Source organism: Cavia porcellus, unplaced genomic scaffold, assembly GCF_034190915.1.
Source record: "Cavia porcellus strain 051 isolate PalLab524CR breed Dunkin Hartley unplaced genomic scaffold, mCavPor4.1 scaffold_32, whole genome shotgun sequence".
Classification (NCBI taxonomy): Eukaryota; Metazoa; Chordata; class Mammalia; order Rodentia; family Caviidae; genus Cavia; species Cavia porcellus.
Window position 1 is genome coordinate 27,170,741 of NW_026947515.1, and position 20,507 is coordinate 27,191,247.

The 20,507-nt window shown below is 54.2% G+C and overlaps 1 protein-coding gene across 4 annotated transcripts; it reads right to left on the bottom strand.

Moving 5' to 3' along the window:
- Positions 1 to 6,774: 6,774 nt before the first annotated feature.
- On the bottom strand, positions 6,775 to 16,130 carry LOC134474300 (uncharacterized). Of its 4 annotated transcripts, XM_063241802.1 has the most exons (5): positions 15,531 to 16,128; positions 15,077 to 15,184; positions 14,760 to 14,894; positions 13,793 to 13,903; positions 13,169 to 13,549 (listed from the first exon to the last, which is right to left on the bottom strand). In XM_063241802.1, the coding sequence occupies exons 1-5, from the start codon at positions 15,608 to 15,610 to the stop codon at positions 13,306 to 13,308; spliced, it is 678 nt and encodes a 225-aa protein (XP_063097872.1). In that variant the 5' UTR covers positions 15,611 to 16,128; the 3' UTR covers positions 13,169 to 13,305. The 4 variants fall into 4 exon arrangements, 2 of the variants coding, with proteins under 2 accessions (XP_063097872.1, XP_063097871.1); XR_010045046.1 differs by adding an exon at positions 6,775 to 13,162 and having other exon boundaries at positions 13,381 to 14,938; XR_010045045.1 differs by adding an exon at positions 6,775 to 13,162 and having other exon boundaries at positions 13,381 to 14,894; positions 15,531 to 16,127.
- Positions 16,131 to 20,507: the final 4,377 nt, after the last annotated feature.

Sequence of the window (20,507 nt, forward strand, 5' to 3'; positions counted from 1 at the left end):
AGCAAGACAGCGTACTTGGTGCCCAGGGGTCCCCCAAGCACTTCCTGCGGCCCAGCCTCCACGGGAGCCCTGACAACATACTCATTTCCCTGGGCGACAGCTCCCAGAGACCCTGTGGGGCCCACCTGTGACACTGGCACCCCCCCAGCAGATGTGGGGAGCCACCCTGAATTAGCTTATCAGCACCACCTGCTTCTGCTGCCCACAGCCAGAGATAGAGAGGATACCTGCTGGGTGGCCTGGGTAGGGGCTTTGGGAACAGCACGCCCTTGTAACCTTCTCTCCTCGCCCCCAGCTCACTGGTTCTGGTAAAGAGGAAGGGGCAGGCGAGCCCCACTGAAGAGCGGGGAGAATTCCCCAGTTTCCTTGGGCAGGCATCGCCCTAACCCAGGGCAGCCCAGCAAGACAGCGCCATCGGCAGCTCCTCCTGTCCTAGGATAAGCAGATTGGGACTTGCTGGGCCCCTCCTGGGTCCCCACCCACCTTGTGGGAGGCTTGTGCAGGTGGCACCTGGCTGATGGCAGCTGAGCAGAGCCTGTCTGCCTGCGCTGTTGTCCTTCTGAGGGTGGGAATGACAAGGTCTCATCTGTGTCCAGGTGTGATGGTTTTTACAGCCTCCTCCCCACAGCCACAGGCGCACTGCAGATTCCACTCTTTCCCGGGAGCCTTTGAATGGGCCTCCCCTAGTCAGGGCAAGGGGGCTTGCTCAGAAAAGGGCCAGTGAGAGCCAGGAATGGCGGTGCACACCTGTCATCCCAGCACCCCGGGAAGCTGAGGCAGGTGGATTGAAAGTTTGAATGCAGCCTGGGCAACTTAGCTACTTAGTGAGACTCTGTCTCAAAATAAAAAATTTTAAAAGGGCCGCAACTGTAACTCCGTGGGAAGGCCCTGGGTTCATTCTCTAATACTACGAAAGGTGGTGGTGGTGCTGGAGGTAAGTCTTTGAGTTTCAGGGGCTGGGGATTTAGCTCAGCAGCATAAGTGCCTGCCCTCAAGCATGCAGTCTTGAGTTCGATCCCCGGTACCAATTAAAAAAATCTATTTGGGTTTCAGTCTCCATAGTTAGAGAGCTGCCACTGACAGTTCTCCAACCAAGATGACTGTGTTCCAATAAAACTTTATTTTTGGATGATGAGGCTGCATACATTTTTTGAATGGCATGAAATATTCTTTTCTTTCTGATTTGTTTCCCAACCATTTAAAGATGTAAAGACATTCTTTGTGGGCCAAGCCGGCACAAGCAGCAGGCTGGGGCTGGGCTGCGGGCTGCAGTGTGCCACCTGCCCCAGGCCACCCCAGAAGCAGCCTGTCCCTGACAGCAAGCATGATGTGAAGGACACATCACGCACCCTGGGGGCTTGGCGCGCAGTAGGTTCGTAGGAACCATTGATCAGATGTGCTCCCGCACATGTCCTGTGGACACTCACATCCTTTAAGCAAGGCACAGCTACTATCCCTGTTTCATTTGCTAGGGGAAGGGGAGCCCTGGGGACTGAACTCAAGGCCACACTGAGCTGTATCCCCAGAACTTACTGAATCTGTTATTCTGAGACAGTTTCACTGAATCACTGAGGTACCCAGACTGGGCATGGAATTGTGTGACCCTCTGTCAGCCTCCCGGAGTGCCGGGGTTACAGCCATGCATCACCACACCCAGCTGAGCCCCATTTCATAGATGAGGTAGTGGAAACCCAGAGAGGCCAAGTGGATTGCCCAAGGTCACTCAGCTAGCTGAGGTTGAGGTAGGCATTGACATTGTATCCTGGGTGACTGGGCCTCTGCCCGGGCACTGGGCCTCCTAGGAAGGTCACGGGGTCAGAGAAGCCCAGCCTGCCCCTCTGTCTCAGCTCAGTCCCACTCTGACATGGCTCCTTCTGTGAACTGGGGTTCTTCGTGGGTCTTTTCCAGGGCGAGGTTAGGTCCCCGAGGCTCTGCTTCTGCCTTCTTAATGGCTGATTCTGGATCGCTCATTCAGCCACCACCCACCCATCCCCAGCTTCTGTTTGAGCCAAGAACCACACTGTCTGAAGGATCACCCCCTCCAGCTGTGGAGACATCACCTCTGCCCATGGCCTCTGCTCAGCCCATCCACTCAGCCTCCAGCCCTGCCTTTCTTTGTCAAGAATCACTGTCCCCACAGGTCAGAAGGGGACAGTCACCCCGACACCTTCCAGCACTCGGTGTCAGCCTGGGAATTGGGGTGTACTCCTGGGCAGCCAGGCTAGATAAACACGTGGCCAGCTGTGTGGCCTGCCTTCCTATGATGGGGTGTTTGGGAAAGAGTCTGAGGCTGGAGGTGAGGGCCCCTCCTTTGGACTACAGTGACCCCAGGCCAAGAGCGGTCACTACCACACATTGCTCTTCCAGTTCTTTCCCATAGAACACCCTGGCTTCAGAGATTCCCATCACCTCGGCCAGAGTTCGTGGGAAGTTCCCCCCTCCGCTTCCCTGTCCTGGAGAAGTAAGATAGTGGGGATCTGAGGCTTGGGAGGACTGGGAGGGGTAAGACAGCAGAGTGCCAGGGAGGTTAGTGTGGTGGTGCCGCAAGGCAGAATCTGCAGAGGTCATCGCAGTCCCGAGGGCAGCGAGCTGACCAGTGCCCACATCAGTAGTCTTCAGTTCTGCTGGGCCAGTGGTGCAGAGGAAGAGGCCGGCAGAGGGAATCCAAGGACTCAGATGTTCCTCTCCTCTGTCCCCTCCCTCCTCCTGGTGACAGCACCCTGAGAGAGCTGGGCTGCCCCGAGGGGCCCACCGGGATCTGGCCTGCCCAGAGCCATCTGGCTGCTGTCCCCGGGAAGACAGGGGCGGGAACCTAGGCTGGGGTCAGGAGCAGTGTTAGACACTGGAGAGCGGAGGAAAGAAGGAAAGGAGAAAAGGAAGGAGGAAGGGGCTGGATAGAAGGATGGGAAGAAGACAAGATGGAAGGAGGAGGAACCGGGGAAGGAGAAAAGGAGAGCGTGCAGAGGGGAGAAGGGGCTCACAGACTTGCTCCTGAAATGCTCCAGGTCCTTCTGTGTGTATTCACCTATTTCCCGCGGACACTTTTCACCCTCCCAGAGTGCTCATGCATCTCCCTGTGCCTCCCCAGCCTGGCCCCAGATCCGGCTGGATTGGGAGCTCTGTGCCCACCGCCATTGGCTTGGCCACACCCCTTTGTTAGGCACCAGCATCTGAAAATGTCAAACTGTTTCCAGCCGTTCAGGCCCAGGCCCGCCCCTTCTTCCCCTTCTCTGTTTTCAGTTCCAGTTGCTGCTGCCCGAGTCCAAACTTCCTCTGTCGCCTTGGGGACGGGGGAGGGCCGGCTCTTTTTCCATCCCAACATCTGTCTCCATAAACAGTTGTGTGCTCCTGGCACCCCCCTTCTGGCCCAGCCTGGGGAGGAAGTGCTTTGTTTATTTGGAGGGGTTGGGTTCCTCGCCAGCGCCTCTTGGGGTTGGCCCTGGGGCTGGATGGCTGCAGCCCTGGACGCTGGGAGCCCTGGGCATGTGGCCAGCTTTACACTCAGGCATCCGCGGATCTCGGCTCTGCTGTGCTAGCTGGGCTGCCTTCCGTAGGATATTTAACCTCTCTGAATTTCCGTTTTCCCTTGCTGAAGCAGAGATTTTGACAGTTGTCAGACAGGTTCTGAGATCATCAGAGACTGGGTACCGTCCAGAGGCGCACACATCTGCTCTCACGGCAGTTCATGCTCCCAGTGAGTCTGGAGATGCTATTTTCAGCAGCAGTGCTTGGGAGAGGGCTCAAGCCCAGAGGGGTCCCTAGTCCAGGACTCTGAGGAGGTCAGCGGCAGGGACCAGATTCCACCTGACAGACAAGCAGGACCCCAGTTTACTAGCTGAGGCAGCTGGGAGAGGAGGCCTCTGACCCCGCTCTGGCAAGGTCACCACGGGAGTCTGTCCTGGGCCATTGGACTCAAATAGCAGCGACACTACCTAGGGCCTTGACAGGCCTGTAGCCCATCACAAGTCCAGCACCCTTTTGTGTCCACAGTTCCCTGTGTGGGTCCAAGAGAGAGATCAGTTGTCCTGTCTTGTTTCCAGACGGCCAAAGAAGAACCTTATACGTACAAGCTCCAAAGTGAGCTTTGGCTCTGGGGCAGAAAGAATCTACCTGTATCTGGGCATGGTAGTACATGCCTATAATTCCTGCACTCTGGAAGGCTGAGGCAGGAGAATTCCAAGTTGTATCCCAGCCTGGGCAATTTAGATATTTAGCAAGGCCCTGCCTCAAAACAAATAAATGAATAAATAAAGATTTCAAAAGAGCTGGGTACATAGATCAGTGCAAAGCCCCTGGTTCAGCCCCAGCACCGGCCCTACAAGGATTCATTCCATGAACCTGAGCCCAGTTCCTGACTGGCCCTGGGTGGTGTGTGTCTCTGAGACTCGGTTGGATCTTCCATGAAAGGGGTAGCAGGGAACAAGTAATTTTCCCCACCGCAGGGGACACTGACTACGTGCTTAGAAGGCTGTGAGTGCTCCAGAAACAGCGGCGTTGACGCTGAGATTACTCGGTGGGCTCAGTGGCAGCCTGGGCCCCCAGGATTTGGGCACACAGGGACTGGCTGTCCGTGCAGCCCTGAGAAGGACAGAAGAATAAGGACAGCATGGAGTACTGGACGCAGGGGCCAAAAACCAGTCCTGTCTGCAGCAGAGGCTCGGGGCATCCATTCCACCTCCTCAGTCTCTTAACTGCGCCTCAGCCAGTGCCCGTGAGAGCCCTCAGGGTGGGGATGGACCCTCCCTCTACCTGTGTCCAGGTCCTCCCCGATGGGGGAGATTGGCAGACTTCGCTGGGTGGGGACAAGGGAGTGGGTACCTGAAGGACAGTGCCGGGGGCAGGAGCTGAGCGCGTGACTGTGGGTGCCCCGCTGCCTGTAGATCTGACTTGGAGTCTCAGAGAGAAAGGTCCCTGGAGAACGTCCAGGTGACAGAACGGCAGGCCCCAAGTGGGGCCCAAGTGACAGCTCTGCCTCTGAGTATCTTCTGCTCTCTCCTGGTGTCTTCAAGAGACAAAATAAACTGATCAGAGGCCAGTAGCCGGGAGGAAGGGGCTGTCTATGCACAGTCCCCCACACTCCTAGTCAGAGGTTTGTGCTGCTGCACTTAGTACCCCAGAGGGGTCCCTCTGCACCCCCCCAGGGCTCTACAGCAGCAGGAAACCCAGGCCAGGTGTGGACAGGCAGCGGTCCACAGCGCTGGCTCAGATGGATGCTGCCGGGGGCTCTGCATGGCTTGTAACAATCAAGTGGCACATGGTCCGCCTTCCTGTGTTGCAATTCTTTAAGAATGTCCTGGTTTTACGGAACGCAGGGAAGTATTTCAAGGTAAAGAGGCATCATGCCTGTGACTTACACTGCAGTCTCCAAGGGGAGAGAGATGGGGGAGAGAGAGAGAGAAAATAACACAAATGTGGTCAGATGGTCACTTCTGGGGAATTTGGACCAAGGATATACAGGAATTCTTTGTAGCATTTTTGCAACTTTTCTGTAAGCTCGAGATTTTTTTTAACTAAAAGGTCGGGGTTTCTTGTTTGTTTGGGTTTTTTTAAAGCACATGATACATTATAATCCTGGGGTGGGGAGGGAAATGTGGGCACAGAGTGGGGCCTGCCGACTGGCTAGGTGGGTGCTTCTTGACCGTTCCAGGTCCTCTAGGAGGGCTCTTGACCCCCAGAGAGAGAGAGCAAAGACGCCACAGTGCCGCATCCCTTCTGCCGCCCTTGGGTTCCAGTTTTCCACCCCTGTGGCCAGTCTTCCCTTTGGGGGGCCAGTGACTCAGCCACGGGTTCCATGTGGCAGGAAGTGGGCACAGTGACTCATGGGATGGCTTGCACCCTCCCTGCTGGAGGTTGGGATAGTGGCTGAGGCCCCAGAAGGCCCCTTGAAGAGGGAGTTCTGTACCCACAGGGACCAGGGCACTGCTTTTGGGGGTCCTCAGCAGCTGGAAGCCCTCCTTTGACTTCTCAGCTGGCAGAATCTGCCCAGTGCTAGATCTGCCCACTGCCTGAAGGCTTTTCCGGTCCCTTGTGGGCATGGGCATGGTGCTAGACATGTCTTGAGAATTCCTCACTGTCTGCAGAGCTGGCAGTGGTTACCAAGGCCACTGACCCTGCTGGCTGCCCCCTGCCATGGCCGCCTCAGGGTCATGTTGGCACTCAGCAGCATGACGCCCGTGTGCCAGCTCCCTGGGGCCCGAGCGTCTGTCCTGCCAAGGCGCCTACTGCAGGGCTCACCCGCGGTGGATCGATGCTTGGGGCTTGTCTACCTTTGGGATAGTTAGTGCAGGGCACTGAGCTGAAGACTTAGGGCTGGGCATTTTCCTTTAAGAGTCCAGGCACACATTTTAAGGTTGAGGCACACAGTTACAGGGGAGATGGCCCCAAGCTGTGTATCCCCACAGGGGGACAGTGAGGCTCAGGGAGGCTAGAGAACTGGCCCGAGGCCACACAACTCTGAGTGGTGAACTGGGGCTTTGAACTCAGGATCTATCTGCCCTAGCGGCTCCTGGGTGTGTAGGGAACACACCCCTGCCCAGTGTGGACGCACCATGCTGGATGGCTCGGCCAGGAAGAGTGTTTACTTGCTTGTTTTCTGTACCTTCCCAGCACCACACAGCTCTGACACGTGGCGAGGGGCGTAGGCCCGTCTTGAAGTACGACCGATTGTCCCACATGACTGTGGACACAGCACCAGCTCTCTGCAGCAAATGCCAGTCCTGCGGACCTCCTGTTCCTCTTATCCCATACCCCCTCCCCTGCACCCAGCTCCCTGTCAGCTGCCACTGTGCCCTGCTCTTGGCCCCTGGTCTCCCCTGCACTTCCCACTTCCTGTCTCCCATGGGTCTCTCTCTGCTCCTCCCCCTGTCCTTCCAGTTCCTTTTCTATACCTGAGCCTCGGGGTTAGGGCTCTGGAGACCAGCATACACCCCTGACAGCTGCCCCTGTCAGGCATGGCAGCATGGTCTGAGTTGCTGCCCCTTTCTCCTCAAAGACATCCAGCTCAGAAGGAAGGGCTTCTGCGGCTGCTGGGGTCTTCTCTGGGGCCTCCCTCCCACCCTGATTCCCACACGGCCAGCCTAGTGTTTCTGTATTGTCTGGTCAGTGTGACAAAGCAGTCATATGCCTTGGCTGGAGATGAAGTATTTCTCTGAGAACCTGGTAGCCAGGGGCCCTCAGTAATCAGCATTTTACTCCTCCTCCATTGCACCAAGGTGGAGCCTGTCTCCTGGAACCTTCCTTTCCTTGCTTTTCTTCTGAGGGAGGTCATTGCTAGATTTATTAACCATTGCCTGAGGATCAACTAGCTGATGAAACTCTTTATAAGTCTGAGTGATTTTTATTGCTGTAACAAAATCCCGGAGGCAGATTACTTTATAAAGACAAGAGGTTCATTCAGCTCATGGTTCTGGAAGTGCAAGGCCTGGATGCCTCATGTGGTGTGGCCTTCACCCACAGAGCTCTGCGAGGCACCGAGTGTCACATGGCAGAGATGGAGCTCACAGGTGTAAGCAATGTCTCTTCTAGTCTTTCTCTCTCTTCTTACCCAGCCACAAGAGTTCTATTATGGCAGCTCCACCCGGAGGACCAGTCCCCTCTTAACGCCCCCTGAAACACAGCAGCCAGATTGTCTCCTCTCTTAAACAACTCAGAATGTGATTGAAGTCCAGCATATGTTCCAAGGGACACGTCACATTCAGACCACCTCTTCACCTCCCCAGGCGACACTCCGGCCTCCACCGCCTGCTGCTTGTGAAGGTGGGTCTCATTGTCCTCTCCTACGTTGGTGCCCACCTCCCAGCACTGCTGCCGGCCATTGGAGGTGGAAAGCTGTTCCCTGGGTCCATCTGATGAGGACTAAGGACATGATGATGGCTGTCTGGTGTCTATTATAAAGGAAAATGCCCCTGCCCCGGCCAGTACACTTGTTTCTTAGATGCCCAGGTTCCTGCCCCAGGTCCGGTCGCTTCTGTCTCTTAGACACACTGGTCACTGTGATGCACACTGTACAAACCACTGTACAAACCAATCCATTCTGCCTGTGTACTCCTCCTGCTTATCCCACATAAGCCCTGGACCACTAGACATCAGGCCCTGACCTGGGAATGATCCTGATCAGTGTCCATCAGCGTAAACAAATCTACCTCCAAACCCTGGGTGTCATTTCAATCTTCCTGCACTGCTTTGCACTGTGACATCCAAGCAGTAACTCATTTACAACCAACCAGCCTGTTTTTCCTCCCAGGGCTCCCCCAATTCTAGGGCATCTGGGAATTCTGGTTGTTGAGTTTTACATTTAATCCTGTTCAATTTCATTGGTGTTGCCCTAGCCTAGTGATGGCAGACCTTTTAGAGCTTTAAAGCCTAAATGGCACGTGTGCTATGAGTTTGCCACCTCTGTTCTGGCCTTTCATCATGTTTGGAGTTACCCTTTAACTTTGTTTCATCTGAAACTCTGAGCATACACTTTTGTGGTCTTTGTTCAAGTCACTGACAAAAATGTTGAGCGGTATTTTGTCAGTGCCCTGAGGCACCCTTTTAGGGACTTATTTCCACATGGGCATAGTTTCTTTATCCACAGAGTCTGGTTCTGTTTATATTAAATCTATTTGCTGTAATCGGATTGTTTTCTAGGCTACTTTTTCACCTCTTGCATAATGCTATCAGAGGAAGTCAAATGTTTTGATGCATTGAAGGCATTTTATATCCAAAGCATTTCTGTGATCTAACAATTCCATCAAAGCAAAAAGGAGTGATTTTAAACTGAGTTGTTAATAGAATGCTTATATTTAAAAAAAAAAAAAAGAAAGAAAAACTTGGGGGAAAAAAGGATAGTTTATGTTACAATATTCTTTTGTTCCCTTCACAATAGAACTCAGGACCTTGCACTTGTCAGGCCGGCACTTGTGCAGCTGAAATACATTCTCCGCCCTTATAGTCATTTTATTAAAGTTTCAAAATATAAGCTGAGCATGATGGTGCATGCTAATAATCCCAACATTTGGGAGGTTGAGGCAGGAGCATCACCAGGGATTTGAGTGTAGCCTGGGCTACACAGTGAGTTCAAAGCCAGCCTGAACTGCACTGGGAGACCCTGTGTGAAAACAAACAAAAACAGATTTCATCCCTACGCCTAGCATGGTAGTTGCACATCAAGACTCTGCATAGATATCTGTTGACTAAAGGTATGAATAAATGAATTTTCAAAATGATTCATTACCAAGTTTTACTGGTGATTAACATTATACACACTGATTTCCAGTTTCCTGAGAGTTTGACCCACCTTCCTATCTTCTGTGATCTCAGGGTGACTGGCAGGGCATAGCTTTCAGGCCTCAGGCCAGGGCTGGCTTCCTCCCGCTCCACCATGATGGCGATATCTGCCTGCCCAGACCCCTCCCACCCAGCCTCCCCTTCTCGGCCCTCCAGGCCCTCCTGGGCCCCACCAGGCCATGCAGTGGCCTCAGTGCCTTGCGAGGCTGTTTGGAAAGCAGTAGGAACATGATGGCCTGGTCTTGGTCCCTTGTAGGAACGTCCACGGTCCCTGCTCTGCTGGTTTGAGGAAACTGACCGTCTTCAGGACAGACCAGTGACAGTTAAGTGCTCAATAAAAGCACATCTGTAACTGTAGGTACTTGGGACACTGAGGCAGGAGCATTACAAGTTTGAGGTCAGCCTGTGCAACTTAGTGAGATCCTATTTCAAAAAAAAATTTTTTTTTTTAAAAAGCTTTTTAGGGGCTGGGGATTTAGCTCAGCGGCATAAGCGCCTGCCTTGCAAGTGTGTGGTTGTGAGTTTGATCCCTGGTACCGATAAAAAAGAAAAAGACAAAAAAAAAAAAAAATGGAGAGAAAAAAGGCTTTTTAAAGGACTGGGAAATAGTTCTGCGGTAGAGCCATTGTATAGTAACCTCAAAGCCCATGATTCAACTCCCCAACACTGAGAAACAAATAGATAAACAGTGGGCTCCATGTTTCTTCCATTCCTCTTCTGCCATGTCACCTGAGGACCGGCCCTGCCCGTGGCTCGCTCTTCTGGCTGTGATCACAGTCTGGAAATTCCTTTCTGTCTTAGAAGTTTTATTAGGGGCTGATGCTCTGTTGCCCGCTTCCACCCCAGAGCCACCCTGCCCCTCGGCACTTGCCTTGGGCTCCTGGGCCCCCTATATCCTCCCTCCTCACCCTTTTGAAACAGGAGGGGCTCTGGGAAGGTGCCAGCCGCCAACCCCTTCTCCTGGCACCCTTCTGGGAGTCCCGTGTCTCAGTTGTGCATTTTTCCCTCTCAGTTCACCATTCTCTCATTTTCAGTCTTAGAATTTATCACTGTTTATATTTGTTTTGTTTTGTTTTGTTTGTTTTGCCAGAGTTTCCTGACTTTTTTGAAAAGATTTCCCTTCAAGTTTAAGATACACATGGTACAATTTCCAACATCTCTTTCTATCAGGGCTCTTAGAGAATCACCCATGTGAAAGGCATCCCCACGGTAAAGTCCCTTTCCCGGGAGTCAGACAGATTCACTGCTGAATGAGACCACACAGACCCTCCTCTGCCAACCCAGACACTGTCACAGGATACGGAGCTGGCGGGGACTTCTCAGCAGGACAACGGGCTCCAACACACCGAAACTGGGGCCTGACCCTGAAACTCAACCAGGGTTAATTAAGGACACTGTGCCCAGCCCTCTGAGGTTGGCTAGGAAAGGCAGCCCAGTTCCTTACCGCAGCTGCTAAGAATCAGAAACAGGGAGAGAAAGGATGCAAAGCACTTGGTCACACACAAACCTACTGCCAGAGAGTTAAAGGGTGTAGAGTAGGGCATGGTGGTGCACCCCTGTCATCCTAGTTCTCTGGGAGGCTGAGGCAGAAAGATCAAAAGCTTGAGCCCAGGCTGAGCAATTTAAAGAATTTTAGGATTTAGGGCTGGAGAGTGTAATGATCTAACCCAACATGAGGGAAGCCAAACATAAGGATACAGGAGAGGAGGACTTGGGATAGGATTTGTGTTCTTAAAGAAAAACTTAAGGCAGGGATGATGGTGCCCACTTATAATCCCAGCAGGTGGGAGCTGAGGCAGGAGAATCGATGTGGGTTCAAGGCCAGCCTGGGCAATACAGTAAGTTTGAGGCCAGTTTGAACTGCATTGTGTGACTCTACCTCAGAAAGAAAGAAAGAAAGAAAGAAAGAAAGAAAGAAAGAAAGAAAGAAAATTAAAAACTGCTACCTTCCTGCTATTTCCAACCATTCCATTCATTAAACAAATGCATATCAAGAAAGAAAAACATAGGCCAAGAGTCTATTGTGTGCCCACTTGGACCCCCACCCCCCCAGAGCCCACCCTCAGAAAGTGTTTAGAGAAATATCTAACGATGCCCGAGGGCAAACAAACAGCCAGCCTCACCACTGGGGGCACCAAGAGTTCCGTTGGGGGGCCTGGGGTTGGGTCACGGACAGTGGAAATCTCTGGAAAAACCCTAGTACCCCTGTTGCAACATTCTAGGAAAACAGCCTGACGCCGTCCATCCGTTGAATAAGACTGAATCACCCAGGGGAAGGTTTGGGGTAGTCAACACTGTCCCACGCAGCAAATCCCCACCCTTGGTTCCCCAAAGATGCTCCAGCGGCCCTCTGGGGACCATGGGAGGAGGGACCACACTGATCTGGAATTTCACCGAGACACATGCAAATGGCCCAGTGGGCTCAGTGGGGGAAATTGCGAAGTAGGAGTCTGGTAGCTCCGTGTGTATTCCCAGGAAAGCAGAAGTGAGAGTGGGTGCGATCTCCCAGTTCCCCTCTCCCTGCACCCTTGTCCCTCTCCAGGATGGGCCCCTGTCCTTCCCTGGAAGAAACAAGAGACCGATGACTTTTACCCAGTCCCATCTGGGAAAATGCTCATCTGGAAAGGAAGCCACCCTTGTAAGTTTCCTTAAGGACCCAGAATTGGGAAATAGATTTGGGGGTACGGCAAAGGGGGAGGCTTGAAACAGGTGAAAGGAGAAGACATCCGTCTCTTCCCCTACTCTGTCAAATGTCAGGCAGTGAACCCGAGGTTCGCCTGGGCCCCCTGTGGCAGTTTGGTCTGACCAGTGACAACAAGGACCTAGCCTGTCTGGCTCCAGCGGTGGTGACCACCCAGCTTCCCCGCTGCACCCTGGATTGTCAGCCCCCAGGACCAGGCAGATACTGGTCTGGCAGGAAAAGGGGACACAGCTGGGGTGTGTGTGTGTGGGCTGCGGCTCTGGTTCACCTGAAAATCACGGCCTCAGCCACCGAGTTGTGATGAGAGGACTGTACTCTTGGTAACTTCACTGTAATTCACCGCCCATTGACTGCGCTCCCACTTCCACTCAAGAGTGAGGGCGCCCCTCCCCTCCCCAGCAGGAAGCAAACCACTGTGCCCTGCCGAATGAGTCAAAGCCCAGGACAGCTGTTCCATATTTAGGAAGGCAGGTGCTGGCACATGCGTGTGGGTTTCCCCTCACCTGCTCCAGCATGCCCTGAAAGACAGATGAAAAGCCCCAGGGAGAAAGTGGTTTCCTGGCTCTTCCTGGGCCCCGTGTAAACCACACTTTTCTCTCTCTGCTCTCTCTTCTCTGCAGGCTGTGCTCCTTTTATAAGATTTCTATCCAGGTACAGGTGACTGGCAAGGCTTTTTTTTTTTTTACAGTCCTGGTGTGTGTGTGCAGGACAGAACCCGCAGCCTCACGCATTCTAGGCAAATGCTCTACAACTAGCTACTGTCCCAGCCTTCTTTTATTTTGAGACTGTTAAATTGCCCAGGATGGCCTTGAACTGTACTTGCCATCCTCCTGCCTCAGCCTCCCAAGTAGCTGGCATTACAAGTGTATGCTGGCTTTTACCCATAGAATTGCTTAGATTGCTGGCCATGGCAGTGTATGCTTATAATCCTACTCTGGGAGGCCAGGGCAGGAAGATTTTAAATTTACTTGAGCCCAGCCTGGGCAATTTTGTGACTGAGATTTTGTTTCAAACCAATTAAAAAAAAAAAAAAAAAGTAACTCAGCACAAAAGCTTTGAGTTCAATTCCCAATACTACAAAAAAAAAAACTTTCATTTTTAATTTGTATAGAATTTATTTTCTTGGGGCAGGGGATTTAGCTCGGTGGTTTAAGCGCCTGTCTGGCAAGCCCTAGGTCATGAGTTCAATCCCTGGCACCAAAAAAAAAAAAAAAAAAGAAAAGAAAAAGAAAAAAATTATTTTCTTTGAAGGTAACACTAATTTAGTGTACGTACGCTCCATAGCTCACAAGTATTAGTTCAATAATTGAAAAGAAATAGAAGGGAAAGGAAGGCTATAAACTGCGTGGGCCCGCTGGCCCACGAGGGGTGCCCTGGCTGTCCCGGGGCCAGTCAGCTGGAGCACTGACCTCTGCACTTTCCCAGCCTCTTCCTCTCTGCTCCATTTCCTCCCTGGAAGAGCAAACAGCAGAGCCGCCCCAGGACTGAGGGGTGGGGGTGGGGAACCTTCCTCCAGCTCCTCTGTGTGGGCCCAGCAAGATCAAGGCCACAAAGGCAGCCCCAGACCAGACGATGCCTCTGCATTTTAATGAGATCCAGCTGATGGGTCCTGCTATCCCTCCGAGAGAAGATGAACGCTACAGAACAGCTGGCCACCCATGGGCAGAGAGGGGCCTTTGCTTTGCTCCTCCGAGCTCTTTTGGGAAATCCTGGGCTCCAGGGAGAGTGATTTGGTTTAGATCCCGGCAGTAACTTGCATTCTGATGGTGGGGCACAGATCTGTCTCCTTGCACTTTCTGGGGGGGGGCTCGCTGCACTTACCTGCATCCTGCTTCACAGATGGAGGACAGTGTCCCAGAGAGCCCAGAGAGCTGGGGCCACCTAGAGAAGTGGTCACTCCCCGCAAGGGGCAGCTGAAACCTTTGATCAGACCTTTGCAGAACATGGGGTAATGAGATCCCCTAAGGGGCTGGGATTTGGCGCCCTAAAGGTGACCCTGTGACAACTTTCACTTAATGATCATTATGGAGACACCCATGTCCACCTGGGATATGGGGTTCAACACTGAATTAGGGTGGAGGGTCACCCATGGGGACAGGAGAGTCACAGTTAGGAAGTCCAGGTAAATGGGACACGCGGGTAGGAGACAGTGGGCACAGAAGCCGCGTCCCTCGGACACAGGCAGGGAGCAAGGGCGGACAGGCGCTGCACCAGAGAATGTGGCTTCCCTTGCTTCCCGGACTAGGGAAGGACCAGGGCCCGGCCAAAAAGGGGAGGGAACGGGGCGCGGCCTGGGAAGAAGGTGGGGTGCTGGGGAGGGAGGGGAGCCCTGCCCCAACGTGCCCTCTATCCCGGGCACGCACCCTGCCGGGAAGTCCTGGGGTCGCAGCTGCTCCGCGGCCCGGCCCAGAATAGCCTCTCTTCCGGGCAGGGCTGCCCTGGCCTGGCCCGCAGCGCCAGGTCCCGAAATAGGGCTCCGCGGGGCCGGCAGAGGGCGGCGGACTGCGGGAGGGGCCGCCCCATCTGGGGCTCCCGCACCGGACTGGGCCTCAAGTGCAAGGTCCGAGAGGGGGCTGCAAGGCGCAGGCCTGGACCAGACTGGGGCATCCGGGTGGGGAGGGCCCTGCCGCGGGGACCTGGACAGGGCGTGGACCCGGGGCTGGGGGAGGGACAGGCTGGGGGACGGTTCAGCCGGGGGCTCGAGGCGCAGTGAGCGGATATTGGGGGCCGGGATCCCCGGCGCGGGGCCAGCCCGGAGGAGGGGTGGGAGGGGGAGCGAGGCGCTGACCTCACCGCGGCGAGGAAGCCCGTCGTCGGGCCGCGCTGATGGAAGGCCGGAGGAATTCGCAGCTGGCGGTTCGGTCGCTGGTCAGTCGGCTGTGCGCGCTCCCGCGGGTTCCCTTCCCCTGTTAACGTTGCCGACCTGGGAGCAACGGCGCGGCGCTGGCCACAGCCCACATCACTGACCTGGGCGCGCGTGGATCGAGGCGCGGGGAGGGTAAAGCCTGTCCATTCCGTGGTCACCCGCTGGGCCACGTGTCTGAGCCTGAGCCAGGCAACAGGGAGAATGGCCCCCACCCTGCACCCCCAGGGACACCCTCCTACCTGCCCCAGTATCCTGCTGGTTTTTGCTGAAATTCTGCATCCTGCTTCCCCTTCTCCTGGCACGCAGTGTTCACAATGCTGGGACCCCAGAAGATGGGCAGCTTCAACCTCAACACACCAGTACCACTGGGCTAAGTCCACAGAGTCCTGGGGGCCACCTCCGAGTGCCTGACCTCACCTTCTGCCCATCACAGCCACACCCCTTCATCTTCTACCAACTGCCAACCTCTTTAACCTATTCCGGCCTCAGTTTCCCCAGTGGCTAACCAGTGATTAGTTGTATCTGCCCTCTGGGTTGTTGTGATGAAAACACCCTGCACTCTGCAAGGATGGAGTCCTCTCCCCTGGTGCCCACCTCTTTTCCCACTCCAAAGCCTGCCAGTGGCACTACCCAGCCCCCCGCCCTGGGGTTGTGTGCTTGGACTCCCTTGCCGGAGCCCTCCCTCCAGGTTACCTTGAACCCGCCTCATTCAAAAGGATGGTCCAACTTGATGTCAGAACCTGCAGGGATCCTGGGCTGAAGTCCAAGAACATGAAGGGCAGGCCGCCTGGCGGGAGCAGGCAGCCTGTCCTTCTGACGCTAGCTGCGCCCTCTCTGCCCTTTGTAGCGTGAGCTGGAGGTCACAGGACTGGGCAGCCTCTGAAAACCCCTAGAAAGACTACCTTGGCCTGGGGGTGGGATTTGGACCTCTGGGCCTGGAAGAAGCTCTCGCTGCTGCCCCTTCTCCTATATGAGACAGGAGGCCTGAACCCAGAGAACAGCAGGACCTCATGGAAAGAAGGCGGGCCTGATTTACTGTAACTTTCTGGCTGAAAGCCTGATGGTCCTGTGGTCGGGCAGGCCTGCCCAAGAGGCCTGTGGTACAGGGAGGTCTTGGAGAACTCTCTCGGCTTGGACTGCTAGAGCCCAGTTTGTGTATCCTGTAGAGTGCAGCAGGGGGGCTGCAGCTGATTTCCCAGAGAGGTTGGTGTGGACAGGTGGGCTGCCTGGAAGGTGGCCATTACCTAAATGCCAGATCATCTGCAAGAAAAAGAAAAAAAAAGAAAGAGCCATCCAGGGGCTTAGGCCTTTCCTGAGTTGGTCCAAGCAGCCACTGTTGACCAAGCACTCACTATGAGCTGGGCCATCATCATGGCCACCCCAGGAGTGGGGAGTTACTGTCCCCACGACACCGGTGAGAATGCAAACTGGAGTGAAACCTCACTCCCACCCACCACTCCACCTGGCCCTCTGAGTATGGGAACAGTGTGGCCTGAAAGGCGGCAGTGGCCCAGCTGCCTGCCAGGTGCTCCCCCCCCCCCCCACCGCACACTCTCTGCTCGGTGCTCAGCTGACTTCCTGCCCCTGGAAGCACTTCTGTGGGTATGCAGGGGCAGGGCGGGCCCCTTCCTGTGGTTCAGGTGAGGGCATAACCTCCTGCCCCCTTGACATCCCCTCCCTAGTCTTTCCCGGGCACTGTAAGTCAGATCTAGGGACCCTAGGGAGCCTCTGCAGGCCAGGGATTTGTCCATCACCCTGCACTGCAGATGAGGACCAGGGTGGGCAGGGGGAGGGCTGCAGGCCTCACTAACAAGGGCTTGGTGTCCCGAGAATCTTCTCTCTCCAACTGTCCAAGCCCACACGGAGTCCTTCTCCATTGTGCCACCCCTCTGCCAGGCCAATGGTGCCGTGGCAAACACTGCTGTTGAAAGCCTCTCAGCCTCCTCTCCTTGGCTCTCTTTAGCCTTCTAACGTGCACTGAACAGGAGCCCCTGAGGAATGTAATGTCCATCTTGCCCATGCCCACCTCACTGTCAGGTCCTCCAAAGCTTTGGAAAGGGCTGGCCATCTCACTTTTTCCTAGGTAACACTGCCAAGCAAGTGTGGCACCATCTGTGTCTCCTGTGCCCAGCTCCAGGGCTCTACCACATGCCCCTCTTGCCGGAGAAAGCTCAGCAAAGTCTTCTAGGGGGTGGGGTGGTGCTGACAGGGACCATCTGAGGCTGTGCGGCCTGAGGCTCCGCACAGGGAAATGAAGGGAACATCCCAAAGGAAGTGAGACACTCAGGGCTGCACCAGGCCATCATGCCCTGCAGGCCACAGGCATTCTTGGCTGTCTACGCCTGCCTCCCAGCCATGCAGCTGGCTGGGTCATCTGCTGGCCAGGCATCGTTTTAGCCTGCTCAGGGTGCCCGAGGCATCTTATTGGAAAATAAAGGGACATTCCATTTGTCGTTCTGTCCAAGAGCAAGGAGAAGCACATTTCTGAGACTCTTCCTGGAAGATAAGGAAAGGGAAAAAATTTTGTTTTTTCAGTGTTAGGGATTAAAGGCCTTGCATATTCTAGGCATCTGCTCCACCACTGAACTACACCCCAACTGAAAAGGTATGTGCAATCCCACATGACCACTCTACCGACTGAACAGTATCAACCCCATGCCTCAAAGTCATGTCTATATACAATCTATCAATGCAAACTGATTTGCCAGTAGCACCCTTGTGGGTATAATTAAACTGAAATAGGTCCTAGTGGATTACTAGGGCTATGCCTACGTAGTCAATGACCATTGTCCTCTATGAAGAGGGCAGTTTGGACACACACACATGTACAGAGAGAAGAGAGAGCACCATGACTGGGGTGATATGTCTACAAGCTGAGGAGGTTGCCAAGGACTGCCAGGAGCTACCAGAAGCCAGAAGGGATAAGGAATGATCCTTCCCTAGAGACCTGGGAGATGGTCCTTGATTTCTGAACTTCTGGCCTTGGGCACTGTGAGAGAATGAATTCCTATGGCCATAACCAGCCCAGGTGGTGGTATTCCGTTATAGCAGCCCCAGGACACTAACAGAACCACCAAATATGCAACAGGGGGCACTTGGCAGAAGGAGAAGAGAATGCCTCAGGCCCATCGAGAAAAGAGAGAGACCAAGGAGGGAACAGGAAGGGGCATTTCCCGAACTTGCTCCTCGCCCCAGACAGGAAATCAAGGACCTAGCAGCAGAATTTCTGAAGAAGAAGCCACCTAGTAAGAGCTTGGATGCCAGGTGAACAGGAAGTGTTAGTTCATACAGGGTCCCCAGAAGATGCTGCGAACAATAATAAACTCACACTGGGCTCTTGGAGGTGCATGCCTATGTCTCAGTACGCCGAGACACTGGAGCAGGAGGATCGTAAGTTGGAACCCAGCCTGAGCAATTTAATGATTTAGCAAGACCCTGTATTAAAAATAAAAAAAGGAAGGGATGGGTTTATAGATCAGCATAAAGGCCCTAAGTTCAATCCCCAGTACTGCAATAAGGAAATAAGTAATAAACTCATGCCGTGGCCTCATCCTCCAAATAGCTAAGAAGGTCTGATTGACATCACACAGATAGATTAGGAGCCAAGGCAGAGAGCTAAGGTACCGGCTGAGGTCACAGAGAACACACAGTGATGTGGCACAAAGGCTACTTGCTCTCTACTAGTTTAGGGCTCTCATGACTGCAGCCGGGGCCTCCCTGGGGCTGCTTCCAGTAAGCACTCTCACCGTCATCGAAAGAACACTGGAGCCAGCATACCAGGCTTTGGATCTAGGTCATCTGTATGACCTTGGGCAACTTCTACTACATCACTGTTCCCCAGGTCCTCCGATGAAAATGTGGGGACAATAGCAGTACCTAATGCCTGGAGAATGCAGTGTTAATGTGTGTCAAGTGCTCAGAATAGAGCCTGGCACTTGGAAGCACAGCTGTAAAAGTGTTTGTGAAATACATAAATAAAACATGCTGGTTAAGGACTGTCTTCCTCCAGGGTGAGGGCAAGCAGAGGGCGATGGCTCAGCCCCCATCTCACTCCCCACAGGCTGGGGGAAGATTGAGGTCAACAGTTTTCTCCTGCATGTCTCGTCTATGTTCAAGAGAACCCTCTAGAGAGTTGCAAGGAAGGACCCGCGGTTCCACCTACATCTTGGACAGGCTGACTCAGCGGCTTAAGTCCTGCCTCTGAGGCCACGGTCACCTTTGGGTCTTGCTTTCTCCTCTGGCCAAAACGTCCACTTCAAGCCCTGGTGGCCCTCTCCAGGTTAGCTGTCTTGCCCGTCCGGGAACCTGGCCTGGGGTGAGTTGCATTTACTCCTCATCCCATGATGGATAACACACAGCACACATCCTGGGATAGAGCCTGTCGTTTTTATGCATGGAGCCCGGAATGCGGGGAGTGGCAGCGTGTGTGTAGCAACTCTGTGTGTGCCTCGTGCATCTCTGGGAAGTTCTTGTCATCCCTGGCCACTTCCCTGTCTGTCTTTCTGGAAGCCTGTGCCCTCTACCAGCATCTGACTCTTCAACCGGCTCCTCTCTAGGCTACTCTCCTACGAGCCAGAGTCCAGCCCAGTAGACCCTGGGGTTTCTTGCCCCCCCCCCCACAGGACTGACCAGCTCTGTCCCCATCCTGTGTGGCCAGAAGGTCCCTTGTGGTGACTGGGCCCTTGGATGACCGTCTGTTTCTCTCAGCCTGGAGAGGCCTGGAAGAGGACGGGGGAGGGTCCAGGCTGCAGTCCTTGGCTCTTCCCCCTCTACTCCAGGGCTCTGACAGTGGCTTGCTCAGGGTCCTTGTAGAGTTTTCAGCTAAACCCTGGCCCTGTGATGGCCCGAGGAGTCTAGTGGGGAAGCCCCGCCGTGCAAGGCAACCGTCCAAGGCCATTGACTGCCCTTCCCCCACCTCGGTCAATGCCAACTGAGCGTCTTCCTGCCAGCCCCCCTTGCCTACTTTTACCAGGTGCCAAGGGCCGCTGAAAGGGCAGCAAATGGCTAGCGGACCACTCTTGGAAGCCAGCCTGCCTCCCTCTGGGTGCTGGCTTTGCTCCCTCCAGCCTCCTTTTCACAGGTTTCTACGATAGGAAGGGATTCAGAGGTCATCCCTCTCACCCCTTAGTTTCTAGAAAGGGTAGTTTGGAGGGATTTGGGGTTCTCTTGGGCTTTCTCTTGGATGCTGAGCTGGCCAGAAGCCTTGCTGGCTTCCTATGGGAACTCTGTCCACTGGGAACAAGCCAAAATATCTAACTTTCCCCTGTTACTGGGCCATAAACTGACTCTGTGCTGCCTGCCATCACTCACTGTCTGTGGCCAGAGGGCAGCCCCGGATCATCCCCCAGGGCTGACCATGGTTCTGATGAGAGCTTTCACAGCGGCCGCTAAGCAGAGACCCCGGGTGCAGGTGCTCAGTGGGGCTCTGCCATACAGGTGTACAGGCAAAAGGGGTGCTGGATTTGGAGTCAGGGGACAGCTTCTGACACCACTTATCTGTCTTTGGAGGTAGATCCAAAGCCATGTGCACCTTTGTTGCCTATCCACAACGTGCATTTTGCCTGCTGTACTTACCTCTGAGGCTGCAGGAAGGAGATGGTGAGACACCTTAGGGTAGATTTTTTGTTTGGTTGGTTTTTTGCGGTGTACAGGATGGAATCCAGGGCCTCC